The sequence below is a fragment of the Cololabis saira genome, chromosome 8 (assembly GCF_033807715.1).
Source record: "Cololabis saira isolate AMF1-May2022 chromosome 8, fColSai1.1, whole genome shotgun sequence".
NCBI lineage: Eukaryota > Metazoa > Chordata > Actinopteri > Beloniformes > Belonidae > Cololabis > Cololabis saira.
In genome coordinates, this window is record NC_084594.1 from 1845754 (window position 1) to 1871185 (window position 25432).

The 25432-nt window shown below is 45.2% G+C and overlaps 1 protein-coding gene across 1 annotated transcript in view; it reads left to right on the forward strand.

The window, feature by feature from the left end:
• The window catches only part of si:dkey-49n23.1 (semaphorin-3D), an 89212-nt gene extending 67353 nt beyond the window's left edge, over positions 1-21859 (forward strand). Inside the window, exons 12-18 of the mRNA XM_061726573.1 lie at positions 563-785; positions 2114-2202; positions 4318-4359; positions 8203-8360; positions 8688-8752; positions 16212-16354; positions 20211-21859. Of these exons, the coding sequence (XP_061582557.1) occupies positions 563-785; positions 2114-2202; positions 4318-4359; positions 8203-8360; positions 8688-8752; positions 16212-16354; positions 20211-20603 (1113 nt within the window). The 3' untranslated portion in view covers positions 20604-21859. The remainder of the gene's footprint in view (positions 1-562; positions 786-2113; positions 2203-4317; positions 4360-8202; positions 8361-8687; positions 8753-16211; positions 16355-20210) is intronic.
• The last annotated feature ends 3573 nt before the right edge of the window (positions 21860-25432 follow it).

Sequence of the window (25432 nt, forward strand, 5' to 3'; positions counted from 1 at the left end):
GTTTTCTTCCTTTTTCCTGCCATGTTTTTGTCGGTAGAAACCGGTTCCTCATCTTTGCTTTGCAGCTCACGAGCTCGTCTCAGCAAAGCTGTGTTTGGTCATGAAACTAGACTGACCTGACTCTTTTCATGATTTATATATATATGTTTCTTTTTTATTAACGTTTTTGTGTATTCGTTTTTGAGTTAACATCACTGTGAATGTAATTTAAAAAGAATAGCAACACAATTAAATACAATTTTAGACAGAGCTAGTTCGGGATTAGTGCTATTTTTAGAACTGGCCTGTGGGCGACTGATGCGGTTGCTACGGGCGACCTGGTGCACGTGGGCACCGGGTCGGTGACCCCTGCTCTAAAGGAACTGAGATCTGAGACCTGATCTGATCTGATCTGGTCTGGTCAGTTCTAGTCTTGTCCAGTCTGGGAGACCCAAGACCTGATCTGAGACCTGAGACCTGAGACCTGTGGTTGGTTGACAGGAAGTGGGCGTGTCCCTGTGTCCTCACTGGTCCCCCCGTGTCCCTGTGTCCCCTTGTCCTCACCCGTCCCGTCTGTCCCCAGTGTCCCAGCGAGACGTACGACCCCCAGCACCAGAGCACCCAGGACTTCCCTGACGAGGTGGTGAGCTTCATGCGGCAGCACCAGCTGATGTGGGAGCCGGTCCTGCCCCTGGGGGGACGGCCCGTCCTGACCCGGGTCAACGCGCCCTACATGATCCGCAGGGTGGTGGTGGACCGGGTGGAGGCCGAGGAGGGGCCCTACGACGTGCTGCACCTGGGCACAGGTGAGGGGGGACGTCCTGGGGGGGGGGGGGGTCCTGGGTTAATCTGGTCTGGTCTGGTCTGGTCTAGTTTAGTCTGGTCTGGTCTAGACTAGTCTAGTCTATAAATCAATTTGGACTGGTGGGTCCACCTCCATCAGTGTTTCTAAACCGGCTGATATGAATAAATAAATAAATAAATAGATAAATAAATAAATAAATAAATAAATAAATAAATAAATAAATAAATAAATAAATAAATAAATAAATAAATAAATAAATAAATAAATAAATAATAAAGAGGGAGCTGAGTCGAAAGAAGAAGCTCTTGATTTACCGGTCAATCTACGCACCTACCCTCACCTATGGTCATGAACTTTGGGGAGTGACCGAAAGGACGAGATCACGGATACAAGCGGCCGAGATGAGTTTCCTCCGCAGGGTGGCTGGACGCTCCCTTAGAGATGAGTTTCCTCCCTTAGAGATGAGTTTCATCCGCAGGGTGGCTGGACGCTCCCTTAGAGATGAGTTTCCTCCCTTAGAGATGAGTTTCCTCCCTTAGAGATGAGTTTCCTCCCTTAGAGATGAGTTTCCTCCGCAGGGTGGCTGGACGCTCCCTTAGAGATGAGTTTCCTCCCTTAGAGATGAGTTTCCTCCCTTAGAGATGAGTTTCCTCCCTTAGAGATGAGTTTCCTCCCTTAGAGATGAGTTTCCTCTGCAGGGTGGCTGGACGCTCCCTTAGAGATGAGTTTCCTCTGCAGGGTGGCTGGACGCTCCCTTAGAGATGAGTTTCCTCCCTTAGAGATGAGTTTCCTCCCTTAGAGATGAGTTTCTTCCGCAGGGTGGCTGGACGCTCCCTTAGAGATAGGGTGAGGAGTTCGGTCACCCGGGAGGAGCTCGGAGTCGAGCCGCTGCTCCTTCACACTTGAGAGGAGTCAGCTGAGGTGGCTTGGGCATCTGTACCGGATCCTCCTGGACGCCTCCCTAGGGAGGTGTTCCAGACATGTCCCTCCTCCCTAGGGAGGTGTTCCAGGCATGTCCCTCCTCCCTAGGGAGGTGTTCCAGGCATGTCCCTCCTCCCTAGGGAGGTGTTCCAGGCATGTCCCACCGGGAGGAGACCCCGAGGAAGACCCAGGCCAGGCGAGAGACTCTGTCTCTCGCCTGGCCTGGGAACGCCTCAGACTCCCCCCGGAAGAGCTGGAGGAAGAGATGGAGGAAGAGAGGGAGGAAGTGTCTGGGGTGAAGGAAGTCTGGGCATCCCTGCTGAGGCTGCTGCCCCCGCGACCCTGGAACGGATAAAGCGGAAGAAGATGAGTGAGTGATGATAAATAATAAAAGTTTTTCTGATCCAGATGACGGGAAGGTGGTAAAAGCCGTTTCAGTCATTAAGGACAACGGGGAGACGGAGGAGATCATCCTGGAGGAGCTGACCGTCTTCCAGGTAGGTCCAGGCCCCGCCCACCTGTGATGTCATCTCTTTATCTGTGATGTCATCTCTGTATCTGTGATGTCATCTCTTTATCTGTGATGTCATCTCTGTATCTGCGATGTCATCTCTGTATCTGTGATGTCATCTCTCATCTGTGATGTCATCTCTTCATCTGTGATGTCATCTCTTTATCTGTGATGTCATCTCTTCATCTGTGATGTCATCAGCGTGTGTCTCTGTGTGATGTTTGGATGAAGTTTGTTGTTGTGGTGGTTCCCAGTTCCGTCCTGCCCACCGGGCAACACGTTCGTCAGCAACCTAAAAACAGACGGCAGGGCGCATATTTCTCAAGGAACTCTGGGTAAATAATCCAAGGGGGAATCCAGAGAAAGAGAGAGAGAGAGAAGTGATGGATAAAATAAATTATGGAAAAAATCAGGGATGTTACTTTGGAAAAGATCCAGGATAAGAATAGAAAAGTAGTGGAAGAGGAACGATGAGGATGGAGGAGTCAGGAGTCAGCAGACGGAGGCGGAGCCAGGACGGGAGGAGGGAGGAGTCAACAGATGGAGGCGGAGCCAGGACGAGAGGAGGGAGGAGTCAGCAGACGGAGGCGGAGACCAGAAATGGATCAATGCTGAGAACAAGGGAAGGAAGTGAAGCGAAGCCGTGAAACAAACAGGATGCGACAGGAAAATGTCCGGTTGACTGAGATCTGCAGCAGGAGGACGGAGGACCCCTGATCTCTGATTGGCGGCTGGAGACGCCGGTCTGCACCAGACCGCAGAAGAAGAAGAACAAATCCTCTGTGATGTCACCACCCGGTTTCCTGAGGAACACCTCCGGGGGCTTTTATCTTAACCTGCAGGGGAACTGACTCGGCTGGGACATGCCCACCTCATGTCAATCACAGTTAGCCACTTTAGCTTAGCCTACGCTAATGTTACGTTATGTTTGTGTAATCCAGGGTTACCAAAGAGTTCAATCTTTTTTTTTTTTAATGTTATTTATTTATTTAACTTAGAGTGATTGGCAGCTATGTGAATATGAAATAATATTGAAATAAAAAATTATTGGTTTGAAAAAAAAAAAAACGTATTTTAATCAGAAAACGTCTTTTGATAAATATCAAAAGAGATAAATATTGAACCAGAAAGTAAAAACAAATGAAAACCTGGAACAGGTCTCCCTCCTGGCTGGCTCGCCAAAATTCTAAAGCTCCGGTGCTCCCATGAAATCTGTCCAGACCTCCCCACTTTAGATGTTCCTACCGGAACTAGTGGTACCAGAACTGAAACCAGGACTAACGGACCTCCGAAGGGTCCTCAACCTCGACCTTGACCTAAATCTTGACCTCGACCTTGACCTTGATGTAGGGCTGGGCGATATGGACCAAAAGTCATATCTCGATATTTTCCAGCTGAATGGCAATACTTGATATATATCGATATTTTTTCTGTGCCATAATTGGGGTTTCCCCCAAAGCATTATAGCATAGCATCTCTGTTAGCATCTCTGTTAGCAACTCTGTTAGCATCTCTGTTAGCTTCTCTGTTAGCATCTCTGTTAGCATCCCTGTTAGCATCTCTGTTAGCATCTCTGTTAGCTTCATTTTTTTCTGATCAAACCCTTAAAAAAACAGTCAGTTTTAATACAAAGCCTCGTGCCAAATGTCACACAGGTTCCTTTATTAACAGAGGTCTGCACAATATCAACATGTATAAAACAAATGAAATAAAAATAAACTGCCTGCATATATAGAATAAAAATGCTTCTTGAATAAAATAAAACAAATATCCCTTTCCTGCATAACAATTAAATTAAAATACACTGTGCAATTAATACAATGTAGACAGTAACAGGCAGACTTTTCCACTGAGGTTGACAGTTGTGCAAATAACAAAACATTTGTGACAATCTCAAATAAAACATTCAAGTCAATTTGTCACAAAATAAGCTATATCAAAATCATAAAAAAAAAAAAAATTGATATAAATGATATTGTCTCGTACCATATCGCGTTTGAAAATATATCGATATATATTAAAATCTCGATATATTGCCCAGCCCTACCTTGATGTATGAACTCTCTCCCATGCTGATGTTGTTCTCTTCTTTTTCCGGCAGAGTCCGACTCCCATCCTGAGCATGCAGCTGTCCACCAAGAGAGTAAGTCCAGTCCTCTGTGGTTCTGAGGTCCGTCTGCTGTTGGTTATTCATTTTATTTATTTATTTATTAAGGATCTTCATTAGCTGGTGCCGTAGCAGTCAGCTAGTCTTCCCGTGGTCTGCAAAACATACAGTACAATCACAATTAAAAAGCACACAAAACAAAAATCTAAAAATAAAAGCCAGAACAATACATACAATAGATAATAGACAAACTCATCATCTAAAGCAAATCATATCCACAACAAAACAAACAGATGAAATTACTGTCTTAAATAGATTTTAAGTTTCCTCTTAAAAATGGATTTACTGTAAATCCAGAGGAGATACTGAGGTAGATTATTCCAGAGAAACATTGACCTGTAGATAAAAGAACGTTGTAAACAGGGGCGTCAATTGGGCATGAAGGTCCGGCAGCCGCCACACCTCGGCTTCAGGGGGAAATGTAAATGTTTGTTTTTTAAATCCAAAAGGATCTTTGGTTCTGTAAGTGTAAGAACGTTTGTGTTGGAGATTATGTAGGTGTACTAGCGCAGTTAGCCGTCTTACCACACGCTATTGTAGCTTACCTCGTGCCAGTTGCTTAGCAACCGTCATCACGGTCCGGTTCAACGGTAGAATAAAGTAGAAAGAGAAAAATAGCAAAAAACAAAGAAATCAAAAAGTATTCAAGCGAGCATTTAAATCCTCAGTTATCTTTATCTTCTAACAGCTTTGGGAAGTTTTTTTTGATTATTAAGATTTTCAGTTTTTCATGAAGACAGGTACAAAAAAAAGACAAAAAACAAGATTATGGTCAACAACTAGGTGGAGGCAGAACATGCATGAACTACAATATAAAACATGGGGCCAAATCCACAAAGAATAGATTGCGCCCGCAAATAGCGCTGTGAATTGCGCCGCATTTGCGCCCGCAATTTGCCCCGCTTTAAGGTCCTATTCACAAAAGATTTTGCTCTAATGATATACCAGCGCAAACACGCCCATAAAGTTTTGCAGCAGAGTGCGATTTTCCCTTGTCTGAGTAAGTGAGCAGAGCTGTTTCCAGTGTTCTCCATATTTCAGCACACAGATTTACACAGCTTTATAGATGAGGCCCCAGATCAGGATCTGACGGTAATTCATGTTCTGTGTTTTGCTACACACACCTACAGGTCAGCTGTTAAACACACACATTCTAGATTTATATGTTTATATGGTGGAATTGTTTGTAATAAAGCAGCCCCTACTGTATGGATGAATCCTGAGCTCCGTCCTGTTATTTTTATTTTTAAATCCGAGATAAGTCCACAACCCCACTTGATCTGACTGTTTACAGTCATGTCTGACTGTAGATTTCACCCTTAATATCATTCAGTATCACACAGGCTTGAATGATATTGAAGAGAGAGAGAAACAGAGACAGAGGGGAGTGAGGAGTGAGTTTGCGCGCAGTTAATACACGCTTCGAAAAGACGGTATTTGCTCCACTATTTTTGCGTGTGGCAAATAGCGCTGGCCTTTGTGAATTAGACGGTTTTTGCAATGAGGCTTATTTGCACAGAAAGGGGGCAATTTTGCGCCGATTGTATGAATATTACCTAATTTACATGCATGCAAATGACACAGGCGCACCATGACACTATTTGCTTGGCAGCGCAGTTTGTGGTGCAATTCCCCCTTTGCGGGTGCTTTGTGAATTAGACGCTCTCTTTTTGTCTCATTTGCACCGGTTTAGCGGCCGCAAAAGCCGCGCAATCCTTTTGTGGATTTGGCCCATGGTATGTACAATAAAGTACGTGATACCCTCAGCAAAATGTAAAGTCAGAGATAACAACAACAAAACAAACAAGAAAGAAAGACAAAAAAAACACAAGTAGGTACTGTGACACGTGACAGGACGCATGGAGATCAGAAGAAATGAAGCTGGTGGTTTTTAAATTGGTAGACAGGATTTAGTGATTATGGGACTGCAGACAATTAAATAATTTCTTTAATGTGTTTCAGGAAAGGGTTCCACAATTTAGAAAAGTTTTAGCAGAGCCTCTCATGGAATGCTTTATTTTCTCTGGCTTCAAAAAACAGAGTAAATCCCTTATCCAGTGGGTAAGTGAGTTAGGGTTAGGAGCTCCTTCCATTTGAATAAAACTAATCGCCTGGAGAGCAGAGTGGCAAAAGCAACGCAGTCAGCCTCTACATTTGAAAGAACAATTGTGTCTGGGGGAACGCTGAAGACGGCTATAGACGGCTATAGACGGGCACGGAGAAATTCATTTATTAAGGCAATCAGAAATTGTTCTAAAAATGAGAGACCAAAAGTCTTCAAGTTCAACACAACAAAAACATGTGCACATGAGCGTTAACTTGCAGCGATTGCAAGTTGAACTCACATCTTTAGTCTAGTCCGGGGGTCGGCAACCTGCGGCTCTAGAGCCGCATGCGGCTCTTTAGCGCCGCCCTAGTGGCTCCTGGAGCTTTTTCAAAAATGTTTGACCTTTTTTTCTTATTTTTTATCTTTTTTTTGTTTTTTTTTTCTCATTTTTTTATTCTTTCTTCCTTTCTTTTTTTCTTTTTTTTCTCCTTTTTCTCCTTTTTTTCTTTTTTTCTTCTTTTTTTCTTTCTTTTTTAATCTCGCCATTTCGACTTTTTTCTCGAAATTTTGACTTTTTCCTCGACATCTCGACTTTTTCCTCGACATCTCGACTTTTTTCTCGACATTTCGAATTTTTTCTCGAAATTTTGACTTTTTCAGCAACATTTCCACTTTTTTTTGACATTTCCACTTTTTTCTCAAAGTGCATAATGAAAAAAAAATCTTCCGCCAGTTATAACTAATATAGATACATGCAGCATGTGTTGCCTTCATTCTAAGGCTTTTCAGTTTGTGGCTCTAGACATATTAGTTTTTTGTGTTTTTGGTCCAATATGGTTCTTTCAACATTTTGTGTTGCCGACCCCTGGTCTAGTCCAATGGGTCTGATGTTTGATTTTGCAGTGCATTAAGCCGTGCTGGCGCAGATAGAGGACGTATGGACTCATATAAACACATAAATAACTGTCAGAGAAACATTCCCGGTGACTCCAGCACCTGAAGGACTTCCCGGGGCTCCTGTCAGAGAAACATTCCCGGGGCTGCTGTCAGAGAAACATTCCCGTGACTGCAGCACCTGAAGGACTTCCCGGGTCAGAGAAACATTCCCGGAGACTCCAGCACCTGAAGGACTTCCCGGGGCTCCTGTCAGAGAAACATTCCCGGGGCTGCTGTCAGAGAAACATTCCTGTGACTGCAGCACCTGAAGGACTTCCCGGGTCAGAGAAACATTCCCGGTGACTCCGGCACCTGAAGGACTTCCCGGGGCTGCTGTCAGAGAAACATTCCCGTGACTGCAGCACCTGAAGGACTTCCCGGGTCAGAGAAACATTCCCGGTGACTCCGGCACCTGAAGGACTTCCCGGGGCTGCTGTCAGAGAAACATTCCCGGGGCTGCAGCACCTGAAGGACTTCCCGGGGCTGCTGGGTAAACAGCGGCGTCATCGGCGTAAACAATGGACGTGCAGGTCCGGCTTCCTGCTGGGATCGGCTAGCAGGAAGTGAATATAGGGAGGCAGGAAGGAGGAAGGAAGTACAGCTGTATGTGTGGAGTTCATGTACATGTAGGAGCTGTAACTCACCCATGGGGGGGGGGGGGGGGGGGGTCTAGAAACCTCGACCCTGAAACCTCGACCTTGATGCCCCGATACGGTGATGTGAACCTTTGTGATGAGATGACGTGTTTCTAAGTAAAGGACGAGTGTTGACATGCCCCCCCCCCGTCCCTTACCCCCCCTCACCCCCCACCCTTTACCCCCCCATCACCCCCCCAGCACCAGCTGTTTGTGTCCAGCGACCTGGGCCTGGTCCAGCTCGGTCTGCAGAGATGTGAGTTCTACGGGTCCGACTGTGCCGACTGCTGCCTGGCCCGAGACCCGTACTGCTCCTGGGACGGCCAGACCTGCTCCAGATACTTCCCCCCCGGCAAGAGGTACGAAAACCGGGTCCTGGTCCTGGTCCTGGTCCGGGTCCTGGATCTGGTCCTGGTCCAAGTCCAGGACCAGGACCAGGACCTGTACTGGTTCAGGGGCGGGGCTTCAGGGGGCGTCCCCCGGTTTTCTCAGTAGAAACTGTTTAGTTTAGTTTAAACTTTAGATGATCCGTCATTGGAGACGAGCAGACACGCCGTGCACATCCTAACCTGTGTGTGTGTGTGTGTGTGTGTGTGTGTGTGTGTGTGTGTGTGTGTGTTTGTGTGTGTGTGTGTGTGTGTGTGTGTGTGTGTGTGTGTGTATGTGTGTGTGTGTGTGTGTGTCAGGAGGGCCCGCAGACAGGATGTGAAGTACGGAGACCCCTGGAGTCAGTGCCCCCCCCCAGAGGACGGTAAGAATAAACTCTCTGGTTTCATTACATTTATCCCTTTTTTACATTTCCAATTAACCCCCCCCTCCCTACACTCCTCCCCTTCGGAAACTTTTGGCCAATCCCAATACACCCCCTACTTTCTACCACTAGCCCTAAAAATGAAGCCACAGACTTTAGGGCCCTTGTAATGTTCCCTAGGGATTGGGACACCACTTGCTACGTCACTGCGTGGTTTACGTTCGGGTACGTAAGCGACTGTGTAGTTACGTTTGCACAAACATCACTCCATATCAGGAAGCCCAGAGCTAAAAGCTGTTTTAATTTCAGCTGTAGCTGTTAATATGCCACTTTATTAAGTTTTAATATTTTTTCAGACGTAAAAGTAACCGTTAAGATCCCCAACCTGGGCTCAGTTTATCCAAATAACGCCTGTTAAGAAATTTGACCCGATGTTTTCGGGGATGAGAAGAGCCGCCGGCGATTTATGGTTCCGCGTTAAATCGACACGTAACCTACGCCGTAGGCTCTGCGTCGATTTAACACGGAACCATAAATCAGCCTTTATTCTGGCGACATCTGAAAAAGACTTCACAACAACGGCCAAGCGAGTGATTATGTACATTCACTGAGTGAATGTTATGAAAGTAAAATATATATTTCTCGCTAGAAATGTAATCAAAATGCATTTTTATGTAGAAACTCAAAATATTGATTTTATTCACTAAAAAATAACAAACGTCCGCCATGTTTTTTTGTTTGATTCAGTCTGCAAATGATGATGTAAAGCATTCTGGGAAATTTTCTCAGGCCCTCGGTCGGTGAGTCAGAATCTGAAATCCCTCACTGTGAAGGGCTAGATTCATACACACTAGCCCTCGTTATGTCCACTAGCCCTCGTTATGTCCACTAGCCCTCGTTATGCCCACTAGCCCTCCTTATGTCCACTAGCCCTCATTATGTCCACTAGCCCTCGTTATGTCCACTAGCCCTCGTTATGTCCACTAGCCCTCGTTATGTCCACTAGCCCTCGTTACGTCCACTAGCCCTCGTTACGTCCACTAGCCCTCGTTATGTCCACTAGCCCTCGTTATGTCCACTAGCCCTCGTTATGTCCACTAGCCCTCGTTATGTCCACTAGCCCTCGTTATGTCCACTAGCCCTCGTTATGTCCACTAGCCCTCGTTATCCCCACTAGCCCTCGTTATGTCCACTAGCCCTCGTTATGTCCACTAGCCCTCGTTATGTCCACTAGCCCTCATTATGCCCACTAGCCCTCGTTATGTCCACTAGCCCTCGTTATGTCCACTAGCCCTCGTTATGTCCACTAGCCCTCATTATGTCCACTAGCCCTCGTTATGTCCACTAGCCCTCGTTATGCCCACTAGCCCTCGTTATGTCCACTAGCCCTCGTTATGTCCACTAGCCCTCGTTATGTCCACTAGCCCTCATTATGTCCACTAGCCCTCGTTATGTCCACTAGCCCTCGTTACGTCCACTAGCCCTCCTTATGTCCACTAGCCCTCGTTATCCCCACTAGCCCTCGTTATGTCCACTAGCCCTCGTTATGCCCACTAGCCCTCCTTATGTCCACTAGCCCTCATTATGTCCACTAGCCCTCGTTATGTCCACTAGCCCTCGTTATGTCCACTAGCCCTCGTTACGTCCACTAGCCCTCGTTACGTCCACTAGCCCTCGTTATGTCCACTAGCCCTCGTTATGTCCACTAGCCCTCGTTACGTCCACTAGCCCTCCTTATGTCCACTAGCCCTCGTTATCCCCACTAGCCCTCGTTATGTCCACTAGCCCTCGTTATGCCCACTAGCCCTCCTTATGTCCACTAGCCCTCATTATGTCCACTAGCCCTCGTTATGTCCACTAGCCCTCGTTATGTCCACTAGCCCTCGTTACGTCCACTAGCCCTCGTTACGTCCACTAGCCCTCGTTATGTCCACTAGCCCTCATTATGTCCACTAGCCCTCGTTACGTCCACTAGCCCTCCTTATGTCCACTAGCCCTCGTTATGTCCACTAGCCCTCATTATGTCCACTAGCCCTCGTTATGTCCACTAGCCCTCGTTATGTCCACTAGCCCTCGTTATGTCCACTAGCCCTCGTTATCCCCACTAGCCCTCGTTATGTCCACTAGCCCTTGTTATGTCCACTAGCCCTCGTTATGTCCACTAGCCCTCGTTATGCCCACTAGCCCTCGTTATGTCCACTAGCCCTCGTTATGTCCACTAGCCCTCGTTATGTCCACTAGCCCTCATTATGTCCACTAGCCCTCGTTATGTCCACTAGCCCTCGTTACGTCCACTAGCCCTCCTTATGTCCACTAGCCCTCGTTATCCCCACTAGCCCTCGTTATGTCCACTAGCCCTCGTTATGCCCACTAGCCCTCCTTATGTCCACTAGCCCTCATTATGTCCACTAGCCCTCGTTATGTCCACTAGCCCTCATTATGTCCACTAGCCATCGTTATGTCCACTAGCCCTCGTTATGTCCACTAGCCCTCCTTATGTCCACTAGCCCTCATTATGTCCACTAGCCCTCATTATGTCCACTAGCCCTCATTATGTCCACTAGCCCTCGTTATGTCCACTAGCCCTCGTTATCCCCACTAGCCCTCGTTATGTCCACTAGCCCTCGTTATGTCCACTAGCCCTCGTTATGTCCACTAGCCCTCGTTATGTCCACTAGCCCTCGTTATGTCCACTAGCCCTCGTTATGTCCACTAGCCCTCGTTATCCCCACTAGCCCTCGTTATGTCCACTAGCCCTCGTTATGTCCACTAGCCCTCGTTATGTCCACTAGCCGTCATTATGTCCACTAGCCGTCATTATGTCCACTAGCCGTCATTATGTCCACTAGCCCTCGTTATGGCCACTAGCCCTCGTTATGTCCACTAGCCGTCATTATGTCCACTAGCCCTCGTTATCCCCACTAGCCCTCGTTATGTCCACTAGCCCTCGTTATGGCCACTAGCCCTCGTTATGTCCACTAGCCGTCATTATGTCCACTAGCCCTCGTTATCCCCACTAGCCCTCGTTATGTCCACTAGCCCTCGTTATCCCCACTAGCCCTCGTTATGTCCACTAGCCCTCGTTATGTCCACTAGCCCTCGTTATGTCCACTAGCCCTCATTATGCCCACTAGCCCTCGTTATGTCCACTAGCCCTCGTTATGTCCACTAGCCCTCGTTATGTCCACTAGCCCTCATTATGTCCACTAGCCCTCGTTATGTCCACTAGCCCTCGTTATGCCCACTAGCCCTCGTTATGTCCACTAGCCCTCGTTATGTCCACTAGCCCTCGTTATGTCCACTAGCCCTCATTATGTCCGCTAGCCCTCGTTATGTCCACTAGCCCTCGTTACGTCCACTAGCCCTCCTTATGTCCACTAGCCCTCGTTATCCCCACTAGCCCTCGTTATGTCCACTAGCCCTCGTTATGTCCACTAGCCCTCGTTATGCCCACTAGCCCTCCTTATGTCCACTAGCCCTCATTATGTCCACTAGCCCTCGTTATGTCCACTAGCCCTCGTTATGTCCACTAGCCCTCGTTACGTCCACTAGCCCTCGTTACGTCCACTAGCCCTCGTTATGTCCACTAGCCCTCGTTATGTCCACTAGCCCTCATTATGTCCACTAGCCCTCGTTATGTCCACTAGCCCTCGTTATGTCCACTAGCCCTCGTTATGTCCACTAGCCCTCGTTATCCCCACTAGCCCTCGTTATGTCCACTAGCCCTCGTTATGTCCACTAGCCCTCGTTATGTCCACTAGCCCTCGTTATGCCCACTAGCCCTCGTTATGTCCACTAGACCTCGTTATGTCCACTAGCCCTCGTTATGTCCACTAGCCCTCATTATGTCCACTAGCCCTCGTTATGTCCACTAGCCCTCGTTACGTCCACTAGCCCTCCTTATGTCCACTAGCCCTCGTTATCCCCACTAGCCCTCGTTATGTCCACTAGCCCTCGTTATGCCCACTAGCCCTCCTTATGTCCACTAGCCCTCATTATGTCCACTAGCCCTCGTTATGTCCACTAGCCCTCATTATGTCCACTAGCCATCGTTATGTCCACTAGCCCTCGTTATGTCCACTAGCCCTCGTTATGTCCACTAGCCCTCATTATGTCCACTAGCCCTCATTATGTCCACTAGCCCTCATTATGTCCACTAGCCCTCATTATGTCCACTAGCCCTCGTTATGTCCACTAGCCCTCGTTATCCCCACTAGCCCTCGTTATGTCCACTAGCCCTCGTTATGTCCACTAGCCCTCGTTATGTCCACTAGCCCTCGTTATGTCCACTAGCCCTCGTTATGTCCACTAGCCCTCGTTATGTCCACTAGCCCTCGTTATCCCCACTAGCCATCGTTATGTCCACTAGCCCTCGTTATGTTCACTAGCCCTCGTTATGTCCACTAGCCGTCATTATGTCCACTAGCCGTCATTATGTCCACTAGCCGTCATTATGTCCACTAGCCCTCGTTATGGCCACTAGCCCTCGTTATGTCCACTAGCCGTCATTATGTCCACTAGCCCTCGTTATCCCCACTAGCCCTCGTTATGTCCACTAGCCCTCGTTATGGCCACTAGCCCTCGTTATGTCCACTAGCCGTCATTATGTCCACTAGCCCTCGTTATCCCCACTAGCCCTCGTTATGTCCACTAGCCCTCGTTATCCCCACTAGCCCTCGTTATGTCCACTAGCCCTCGTTATGTCCACTAGCCCTCGTTATGTCCACTAGCCCTCGTTATGTCCACTAGCCCTCGTTATGTCCACTAGCCCTCGTTACGTCCACTAGCCCTAGATGCAAAGAGGAATTGGGACACCACTACCCTTATGGAAACGCACAGAATTTAGGGGTAGGGATGAAAACTAGGACTAGGGGGGATTGGAACTGGTCTAAATGCGTCTTCCCGTACAGTCAATCAGCAATAAAACATTAGTGACTCATTTATACACAGATAAATCTTACACCCAAAAAGGGGAGACAGAAATAATAGTTATAGTGACAAATAAAAATACTACCGTTAAAGAGAAACAACCATAACAAATGTATTAGTTCACATATTCCTACCAGACAGAGAGGAAAGAAAGAAAAACGAAAGCTAACACGATTTATGTGCGTTACTTCTGTAGGTCTTGGCCGTAAAGATCTCAGAGCTTTACATTCAGGAAGTGTCTGGAACTTTTCAAAATATTTTATTAACGGATTCCAAATATTATAAAAACAGATAATTCTGGTGTGCAAGAAGAATTTCCAGTGTAAAATAATTAGTCTCCTATTATCAACGTTGAAAAAGCTGTTATATCTTTGAACCTAGACATCCTTATACTATTATATGAGGCTGACATTCTCTTCCTGTTACTTCAGATATTGTTCTATAAACTCCAAACCAACATGAGTTCAAGGATGGACATGACCAGAACATGTGTGTTAAGGTTCCAGGGGATCTATGGCATCTGTTACAAATCTGATCCATGTTGTCAAAATCTCTGCCATTCTGTCTTTAGAATAAAGGATCCTGTGTAAGATTTTAAACTGGAGACTGGGAAAGTCTCTCCCATTTCATTATCCCACTTAACTTTCAATTTACCAAGAATAATAAAACTTAATCCTAATAAACTTTTCTCTCTCTGCTTTTCTTCTGTCCCTTGTTCTGTTTTTAATGACGAAACGTCTTCTTAGATAAAATGTAAAGTTTTACGGCCTTTCCCTTCTGCTCACCAGCCACGTTATAACCTCATTTTAGCTGAAACTGCTTTAAGTTTTTATTATTTTTATTAATTTATTAATTTTTTATTAAATATTTTGCTAAATCTGCTTTGACTTCATGTAGAAACTGTCATGTAGAAGGTTTAATGTTGGTGTTCATGATCGATACTATGTGATCCTCATAAAGCGGCGTCTGGCGCCCTCTGGTGGATAAATTCAGAACTGCAGGGAATGTTTGGAATAACGTCAGTGAGTGCGTTTACATGGGAAGTTTAATTCCTCTTTAATTCAGAATTAAAATTAAATCCCATTTAAATGAGTAAAAATGACCATGTAAACACCTAATTCTGAATAAAAATGGCCATTCTGAATTAAACTTAATTCTGAAGTAAGTGGCTGGTTTATTCTGATTTTAATTCCAAATAGAATAATTCCTCGATCATCCAATCCAATCCAATCCACTTTATTTGTATAGCACATTTTAAAAACAACAAGGTTAACAAAGTGCTGCACAATGAGTAAAATAAAACATGATAAAATAGTAAAAACTAAAAACAGAGTAAAATAGATAAGAGCACATAAAAGCACGAAATAAAAACACACCAGACAGACAACAACCAGTGATTCATAAACATAAAAGACAGGACAGAGACCACACAACACTCACGCTGGATTAAAAGCCAAAGAGTAAAAATACGTTTTAAGACGGGATTTAAAAATTTCTACTGTGGGGGCCGTTTTAATGTGGGGAGGCAGCTCGTTCCAAAGCTTAGGGGCTATAACTGAAAAGGCTCTGTCACCCCTGGTTTTTTGCCTAGTCTTGGGGACCACCAGACGCGACTGAGCAGAGGACCTCAAAGATCATGTTTACACTCATTCCTCTTTAAATTAAATTAGGTCTTTCTTTCTGCTCGTTCCCTCCCCGTCTGTCTCCATGATCTTATATTCCACTGGGCTGGTTTTCCTAACAAAGTTTCAAGATGCAGCAGCAGTAAACGCTGGTCAAGAGCAGAGACCATTTATTTAATAAATAGAAATCATTTAAAGAACAGATGGAAACAGGAAACATCAGAATGGTGATCTTTTCAAAGTTGTAGCGGCTAAGTTAGTTTTTCTTCCGGTAGTTTAACTTCCGGTCCCCCCCACTTTTATGTCTCAAAAATGTTCGCGGCCCACCTCCGAACTTTTTAATTCTCCCTGTTGCTAGCCAGCTATCCATCTTTATACTCCAGTTTCAGTTTCAGCATCAAACGTAAGTCAAGTGCAATGCAGTCCCGCTGCAAAGTGGTCCGACCGATAACAACAAAAGTTCCTATCGCTCATTTGCTTGTCACATGTCTAATACTTGAAGGAAAACGAAACAAAATAATGAAAATAATATTTATTATATATCATTTTAAACATAACTGAGTTTTAACATTTAAAACATTATTCTGTATATTTTTATATAATTATATTCCCCCCCACAAAAATTATACTTTTTTTAAAATGATTTGGCGGCCCACTTGCAATACCTCCGCGGCCCACCAGGGGACCGCGGCTCACAGGTTGCGAATCACTGATGTAGGGGAGTTGGGTAAAGACGATCAAACGTGTTTTCCATGTAAACCTCAATTCCGAATTACTATTTCCATGTAAACTCGAAGGAAAATACTTGAATTCGGAAGTATTTAATTCGGAATAATTAATTCTGAATTAAAAACCATCATGTAACTGTGGGCAGTAACGACCTGAACATGTTGCCCCCCCCCCTTCAGGTCCGGCCCCCCCGGCGGCCAGGCCGGTCTACGGCGTGGAGGCCAACGCCACCTTCCTGGAGTGCAGCCCGCGGCCGGCGCAGGCCGGACTCCGCTGGACGGTTCAGCCGGACGACCCGCAGGGGGCGGAGCGGCAGATCCAGGTGAGGGACAGGTGGGGGACAGGGGGAAGGGCCTGGGCTGGCCCCGCCCACTGGGGGGGGGGCAGGGGGAGGGGCATCGGGCCAGACGCGAGGTTACAGGTAACGTCTGAGAACTTAAAAAAATTAAAAATAAATAAAAAATTATAGAATCATTTTTCAAAATGTTTCAAAAAATGCCTATTTGTGGAAAGAATATGTCGTATTTGAGTTCCATAAAAGTTTGTTATTTGTTTTCTTCCTAATTGTCCTTGTGGTCAAGAACCCCCAACACTAAAATGGTTTGGCCGCTGATCAAAATTTGATGTTATCATTTAATTCAACCATTAGAATGGTCAAAATGTCTGGTCAGCACAAGTCCGGTGCTCAGAAAAGAAGAGAAAAGAGAAGAAGAGAAGAAGAAAATAGAGGCCTCAGAGATTCTACACAAATATTTTAAAAAGGTGGTGACGGTGAAGCTGGAATTAATAGAGTCAGCGTAGAGCAAGGTAAGAAACAGTTACAACGTTTACCAACCTTGTAACTTAACCTAACTGGCTAGCTCTAATGCTAACGTCCATTAGCTTGTATAAAAACCTGAAGAGCAGAGGGAGAGGAGAGGAAGAGGAGAGGAAGAGGAGAGGAAGAGGGAGAAGGAGAGATCCGGGCGCAGGGGGCCCATCTTAGATTATTTTGTCCAGGTCCCAGGCAAGACTGTCAGCTGGCCTGCCCACCTCCACCTTGAACTCCTCCGTCACACCTACCACTTCACCACCGTCTTACAGTCCTCATCCATGTCCTGCACCGCTCTAACGTACTTCTCTGCCACTCCAGACTTCCTCCTACAGAACCACAGCTCCTCCCTGTCATAAGCTTCTCCAGATCTACAAAGATACAACGCAGCTCCCTCTCAACTTCTCTATACATCTCTATTAGGGGTGTAACAATATATCGTGCCACGAAATTTCGCGATACAAAAATGTCACAATACGTGTCGTGGAGGTGACAAAGTGTATCGCGATATTGGGTTATTAATATTAATCTATTGTGTTGACTAGAAACGCGCATCTGACCGCGACCGCGGCCGGACCGCGTGGACCAAAATCTTCCTCCGCTCAGAAGAAACTAGTCCCGTTTTGAGGTCTGCACCTTTACTTATGTAAGGCTGGTGTAGAGTTAAGCCTTACCTTATTAAATTAAACCTTTTTCTGGTCGTGAGTAGGATCAACACGGGGAAACTTCTGCTGAGTTCCAGTGTACTTTAATGTCCCTCAACAGCGTAGGATTTTAGAACATCAACACAGCACCTAGTGCTGTATCACTCCGCCCAATCTAAAACAGACTAATCACTACAGATTAACTGACTAGTGTCATTATAGTCCTTGATTTACAGAATATAAAGAATATATTTATAAAATAATGGACCCTGAATTACCAAAATAACCTTCTTAACAAAAATAAATCTCCTCTTACACTTATAAGGTGAGCATGAATCAATGTTTTTTATGATGTAAAATTGTATGTATTTATTTACTTTTATTTATTTATTTAATTTTAGTTGTTAAATTTCTGGAAAAGAAAAAAGTCAAACCATACATGAGAGAAACTATTCAGTTTGTGGCAAAATATTTGTACTTGTATGAAACTGAAGATCATAATGCAAACCTGACATTTACTTTTGTTCAGTTTGTGGAAAATGGTTGGCCTGGCTTTCTCTTTAAAACTTAAACAGTTATAAAGCATTACAAACTGGAACAATAGGGCAAACGCACAGCATTGTTTTGTATTTTATGTCTTTCAAATAAAAGACCATTTCCTCATGACTACCTCATTCAAGGTTGTTAAAAAATACTGCTATAATATCGTATCGTTATCGTGACCTCAATATCGTGTATCGTACCGTATCGTGACATTAGTGTATCGTTACACCCCTAATCTGTAGTACTCCATTTTGGCATGAATCACTTCTGCCCTCAGTCTAGCTTCAGCTACTCTTTCCCATAACTTCATTGCATGGCTCATCAGCTTTATTCCTCTGTAGTTGCCACAACTCTGCACATCTCCCTTGTTCTTAAAGATGGGCACCAGCTTCTCCTCCATTCCTCAGGCATCTTCTCACTATCTAAGATCCTGTTGAACAACCCTGTCAGAAACTCTTAACTGCTACCTCTCCTAGACACTTCCAGACCTCCACTGGTACATCATCAGGACTCTTCATCCTCTTCAATGCCCTCCTCACTTCATCTTTACTAATGTTTGCTACTTCCTGGTCCACAACAGTCACCTCTCCTACTCTTCGTTCTCTCTCAATTTCATCATGCATTCAACTCCTGCGACCCGGGAACGGATAAGCGGCGGACAATGGATGGATGGATGTATTCAACTCTTCAAAGTATTCTTTCCATCTTCTCCTCACATTACTGGCATCTGTCAACACACTTCCATCTCTATCCTTAGTCACCCGAACCGCCTGCACGTCTTTCCCATCTCTGTCTCTCTGCCTTGCCAACCTGTATAGATCAGTCTCTTCCTCCTTACTGTCCAACCGAGTAAAGAGGAATTAAACTTCCCATGTAAACGCCCTGAATGAGGCACTGGCTTGTCCCCCCCGTGTGGATACATAGTAGGAGTGTAACGATACACTAATCTCACGATACGGTACGATACACGGTATTGAGGTCACGATAACGATACGATACGATATTATAGCAGTATTTTTTTAACAACCTTGAATGAGGAACATGTGACTGGAAAAATGTTTTTTATTTGAAAGACACAAAATACAAAACAATGCTGTGCGTTTTCCCTATTGTTACAGTTTGTAATGTTTTATAACTGTTTAAGTTTTAAAGAGAAAGCCAGGCCAACCATTTTCCACAAACTGAACTAAAAGTAAATGTCAGGTTTGCATTATGATCTTCAGTTTCATACAAGGAAAAATATTTAGACACAAACTGAATAGTTTCTCTCATGTATGACTTGACTTTTCTCTTTTTCTTTTACAACTAAAATTAAATAAATAAAAGTAAATAATTACATACAATTTTACATCATAAAAAAGATTGATTCATGCTCACCTTATAAGTGTAAGAGGAGATTTATTTTTGTTAAGAAGGTTATTTCATTATTTTATAAATCTATTCTTTATATTCTGATGTAAATCAGGGACTATAATGACACTAGTCAGTTTATCTGTAGTGATTAGTCTGTTTTAGATTGGGCGGAGTGATACGCCACAGTACGGCACTAGGTGCTGTGTTGATGTTCTAAAATCCTACACTGTTGAGGGACATTAAAGTACACTGGAACTCAGCAGAAGTTTCCCCGTGTTTATCCTACTCACCACCCCAAAAAGGTTTAATTTAATAAGGTAAGGCTTAACTCTACACCAGCCTTACATCAGTAAAAGTTTAATTTAATAAGGTAAGGCTTAACTCTACACCAGCCTTACATCAGTAAAAGTTCAGAGCTCAAAACCCCCAAGAGTCCCGTGATCGGGACCAAAACGGAACTAGTTTCTTCTGAGCGGAGGAAGATTTTGGTCCGCGGGTCGAGGCGCGGTCGTTACTAGTCAACACAATAGATTAATATTAATAACCCAATATCAGATACAGTTTGTCACCTCCACGACACGTATAGTGGCGTTTTTGTATCGCCAAATTTCGTGGCACGATATATTGTTACACCCCTAATACATTTTTAGAAAAACACCTGATCTGTCGATAAGCCCCGCCCCCCTTAGTTACTGTTGCTACGGATAATCTATCAGCGTTGTTTACAGTTTTACCATGTTTAAACCGTCTGTCCATCTCTCCATCTCTCCATCTCTCCATCTCTCCATCTCTCCATCTCTCCGTCTCTCCGTCTCTCCATCCCTCAGGGTGACGGGCGGGTCCTGCAGATGAAGGGGGGTCTGCTGATCCAGGTCCTGGTTCCGGGGGACTCGGGTCTCTACACCTGCAGGGGTCAGGACGGGTCCTACAGCCAGGTCCAGGTCCGGTACCGGCTCCGGGTCGTCCCCACGGGCAGCCTGGGCCCGGCCCGGGGGTCCAACCACGCCCTGGACCGGGACCTGGACCCCCCACGCAGCTACAAGGACCTGCACCTGGACCTGGGGGGCCCCGGGGGGCCCGGCCCGGGCCTGGACCAGTACTGCGAGCAGCTCTGGTACCGCGAGAGGCGGCAGAAGCAGAAGCTGCAGAAGCTGCTGAAGCAGGAGAGCAGGAAGAAGGCCCGGGTGAGGAGGCACTTCCCCCCCGGGGGCCCCCAGTAGGGGCCAGGGGGCCGGGGGGATCCGGGGGAAGGCTGGGGGGGCCCGGGTGAGGAGGCACTTCCCCCCCGGGGGCCCCCAGTAAGGGCCCAGGGGGCCATGGGTCCCCAGGTCCCCGGATTTCTGGACACCAAGGGTCAAGGGGACCTGGGGACCTGGAGACCTGGGGACCCAGAGACCTGGGTACCTGGGTACCCGGGGACCCGGACTTGCAGAGGACAGTTTGCTTCTTCAGCAAACACGCCATCGTGGCGCCGCCACCATCATGCCGCCGCCTGCAGGATTTCTGCCATAAAAACTGACTAATATATATAAAATAAATAGTTTATTCTCGGTGCAACGAGGGATGAAAACAGCAGGTCAGAAAGTGTCTTTATTTCTTTTGTTTATAGGAAAGATTTTGTAAACCAACTTTTAACTGTGTCGTATATCAAGAGTGTATTTTAACGCTTATTTTAGATGTAAAACAGCAGAAAACCTTAAAAACGTTGTCCTGCAGTAACTTAATAAATCAATAAAAAACAATTGTGTTTTTAACAAAACATAAAATGTTGTGTGTTTAAACACGTTCGGTTGGTCCGGTTTCACAATTCCTGTTTTTGCTGTTATTTCTTCTTTGTTATTTTCAACCTGGGTAGAATCGACTGCTGTGATTTTGGATCCCGATGCAGGTTTTTCAGTAAAACTAGTCGAACTAGTCGAGGTTTCATTAGCGACTATCGCGGTGGTTCTTCGCTCCTGCATGGGGGGTCCCATCATGCCTGGCTGTGATTGGTCCGGTACTCTCTGTACCGGAGGAACTGGCTGTAGACGGGGGGGTACCAGGGGTCCCAGGGGTACCAGGGGTCCCGGCTCTTCCTTCACGTTTTTAGCCATAATTCAAGAGCAGGTTCACTTCTGCAAGGCTTTACACCATCCACATCCATTTCGGGCTTAACGGACTTCATATTTAACTGTGTAACAAATACATTAAATGTTTTCTTTGTGTATTTATGTTTGTTTGGAGGCCGACGTGTTCACGCCACCAGTGGAACTAAGGCCTGAGATTAAACGCACATTCATGGAACCAGAACGTGTAGCTCTTTCACATCCACGTGTTTTAAAGAACTCTATTTTTGATAGACTTCAGTGTGTTTTACCTGGTTATATAAACTCTGATAAGCTTTTAGACCAAGAACCAAGAAACAACAATGTTTTTACTGTATGTAAATAAGCCACAAATGATAACGTACAATAAAAATGAATAATATAAAGAAAAACATTAATGGTTGTTGTGTTTTTGTTGTAGCATGTAACGCAAGTCTCAGCAGATTTATTAATTTATTCATTTTTATTATTATTATTATTATGGTTACTATTTCTAATAATAATAATACTTTTAATAAATGTAATATCTTATTATTATTATTATTATTATTATTATTATTATTATTATTATTATTATTATTATTATTATTATCATTATTATTATTATTATTATTATTATTATTATTATTATTCATCAACTTCATTTGTGCAGACTTCAAGGTCCATTAAAAAACCTACAGACACATAAAAACACTAAGAGAACATAAATACATAAAAAACAACAGCTACAACAAGAGACAGTAATCCCAGTGTCTCCAGAACGGAGACTGATATCTTGTATCTGAGGCAGCGGGTTCGCCAGCAGTTTGATTATAGAGTTTTGAGACTCATCCAAACGACTCATAAATCTGTACATCAAGTTTCTCAGGAGTGCATGAAAAGAATTAACTCCCATGTTACAGAACAATTCACTTGCACTGCTCCTCCCTGGTTTTCTCATTAAAATTCTCATACAATCATTATATGCAACCTGTAGTTTGCGTAAACTTGCCTTCTTGAACTTGAGCCACAGGGGCGCAGTATAGAGATTATATTATATTAACCGTATAGAGAGGTGTACAATATGCTCTAAACAGGTTTGCCTTTACTTCATTAGAGCATGAGTGAAATTTCCTACATCGCACATTTGCTTGGGCCAGTGTTTCTCAATCCTGGTCCTCGTGGGCCCCTGTCCTGCATGTTTTAGATGTTTCTCTGCTTCAGCACACCGTGATAAAAGTACCTGTGTCATCAACAGAGCTGTGCAGACCTTGGTGACAAGTTAATGAGGACCTTTAATTAGAATCAGGTGTGTTGGTGCAGGGAAACATCTAAAACATGCAGGACAGGGGCCCACAAGGACCAGGATTGAGAAGCACTGGCTTGGGCATATAATATGCAACGCTGTCTATACAGATCATCATCATCAGACATTTGGTCCGTTATAACATGTCCAAGATCAGAGGTGTATAATCCAGGTGCCATAAAGTAAAAATCCTGTCCAGCAGTTGTTCCAACCATCACTAAACTAGCTCCTCTGTTTGTAGATGACAGGTCGTTAGTGAAAACACCTGTTTTAAATTGACAGGCTGATCCAGAAACATGGCAGCGTTTTTACTTTATGGCACCTGGATTACGTGCTTTGCTTTTCCAGCCCTGCCGGAGTCCAACATGCACCGGGAACAAGTCTGATCTACTGCCGGCAATGCGAACCAAACTCCTGCTCCGATCATACAGAGACCGGACAGCCCTTAACAGAGGGCCCCGGACTCCATACTCCCCGAGCACCCCCCACAGAATGGCACGAGGGACACGGTCAAATGCCTTCTCCAGATCCACAAAACACATGTAGACTGGTTGGGCAACCCTGCGGAGGGTGTAGAGCTGGTCCAGTGTTCCACGACCGGGACGAAAACCGCATTGTTCCTCCTGAATCCGAGGTTCGACTATCGGCCGTAATCTCCTCTCCAGTACCCTGGCGTAGACTTTCCCCGGGAGGCTGAGAAGTGTGATCCCCCTGTAGTTGGAACACACTCTCCGGTCCCCCTTTTTAAACAGAGGGACCACCACCCCGGTTTGCCACCCCAGCGGTACTGTCCCCTTCCTCCATGCAATGTCGCAGAGGCGTGTCAACCAAGACAGCCCTACGACATCCAGAGACTTGAGGTACTCAGGGCGAGTCTCATCCACCCCCGGTGCCACTGAGGAGCTTATGAACCACCTCAGTGACCTCGGCTTGGGTGATGGATGAGCACATCCCAGAGTCCCCACTCTCTGCTTCCTCAGTGGAAGGCATGTCAGTCGGGTTGAGGAGATCCTCGAAGTATTCCTTCCACCGTCCGACAATGTCCCCAGTCGAGGTCAACAGCTCCCCACCAGCACCATAAACGGTGCCGGCAGAGTACTGCTTCCCCCTTCTGAGGCGCCGAACGGTCCTCCAGAATTTCCTCGAGGCCGACCGAAAGTCTTCCTCCATGGCCTCCCCGAACTCCCCCCAGACCCGGGTTTTTGCCTCCAGGACCGCCCGAGCCGCGGCCCGCTTGGCCTGCCGGTACCTATCTACTGCGTCAGGAGTCCCACCGGCCAACATAGCCCGGTAGGACTCCTTCTTCAGTCTGACGGCATCCTATCTTGCTGATTAACGATTTTTTAAGTATGAATACATGCTCCTCAAGATTCCATTAAGTAAATTATGGAGTTCCCCAAGGATCAAGTTTAGGCCCATTACTTTTAATTTATACATGTTGTCACTTGGGGTGCCGGCAGGTCTGGCAGGATGATGGTGTAGAGCAGGGGTGTCCAACCAGTCAGAGGCTAAAGGCCCGTCTATGCTTGCAGTTCAGAACGCGTACGTGTGACGTCACACGTATCCTGCGTCCTGCGTTCATTTGGCGCGTCGACAGGCACATTCTCAAATAGACACTGAACACGTACGTGACCTGCAGTTCTCGCTCTGGCCGCTAGTGTCGCTGTTCCCGATCTGATACCAGCTGGTCCCGGTCTGGTACCAGCTGGTCCCGGTCTGACACCTGCTGGTCCCGGTCTGACACCTGCTGGTCCCGGTCTGGTACCAGCTGGTCCCGGTCTGATACCAGCTGGCACTGCTGCTCTCTGCTGGAGAAAGTTCCCCATGCAGGTTAACTTCCCCCTTGTTAACTCACTTTAACTTCACTTTAGTTTTACACCAGAATATGTTTTTTTATTGAAAGATAGATACAAACAAACAAAGCACATAAAAGTCATATCAGAATTACAAACTTTTGCCTTGGGTTGAGCAACATCAGTATTACAAAATATACACTGAGAATCTAATTATTGTACAACATAAAATAAAAAATAAATAAAAAATAACTCACAAGGGCCATCTTATATTAGATCATATCTTTCAAGTAAAGAAAACAGTTTAAGGGCTTTCTTTTCTTTAACAAGACTCAAGGACTTACTCAAGTGCTTTAGCTCATTTCTCCAATGGGTCAAACACGGTTTGGTCTTAAAAAAATCTACATTTGTGAATGAAGAACTTTCCCAATAACACCAAATTATTAAGGACAAAGTCCACATTCTTGTCTTCAACAAAATAATATTATTCACCATTCATAATATTGAAATCGATCACATTCAACATCATCATCAATCTTTCTTATATATTGACATCTATTTCTCCATATGAACTTAAAATTAACTGTATTTATTGTTTTGATCATTATGTTGAGATGGGTAAGGAGAATGCCGGATAAATTAGTCTGGACAGACTATCCATTTTTGATAATAAGACTCTGCCAAAAATTGAAATATCCCTTTGCAGCCACCTGAAATGACTTACACTTGTCCACATTGTTCCAAATATTCATCTTTTCAATTTCTGTTTTGTCCTTAGTGATAAAAATCCCCAAATATATGACCTTCTGTTTTATCTTTATATTATACAGGGATTATAACCAAAGCAATAATAATAAGATAAGATAAAATAGTCCTTTATTACTCCC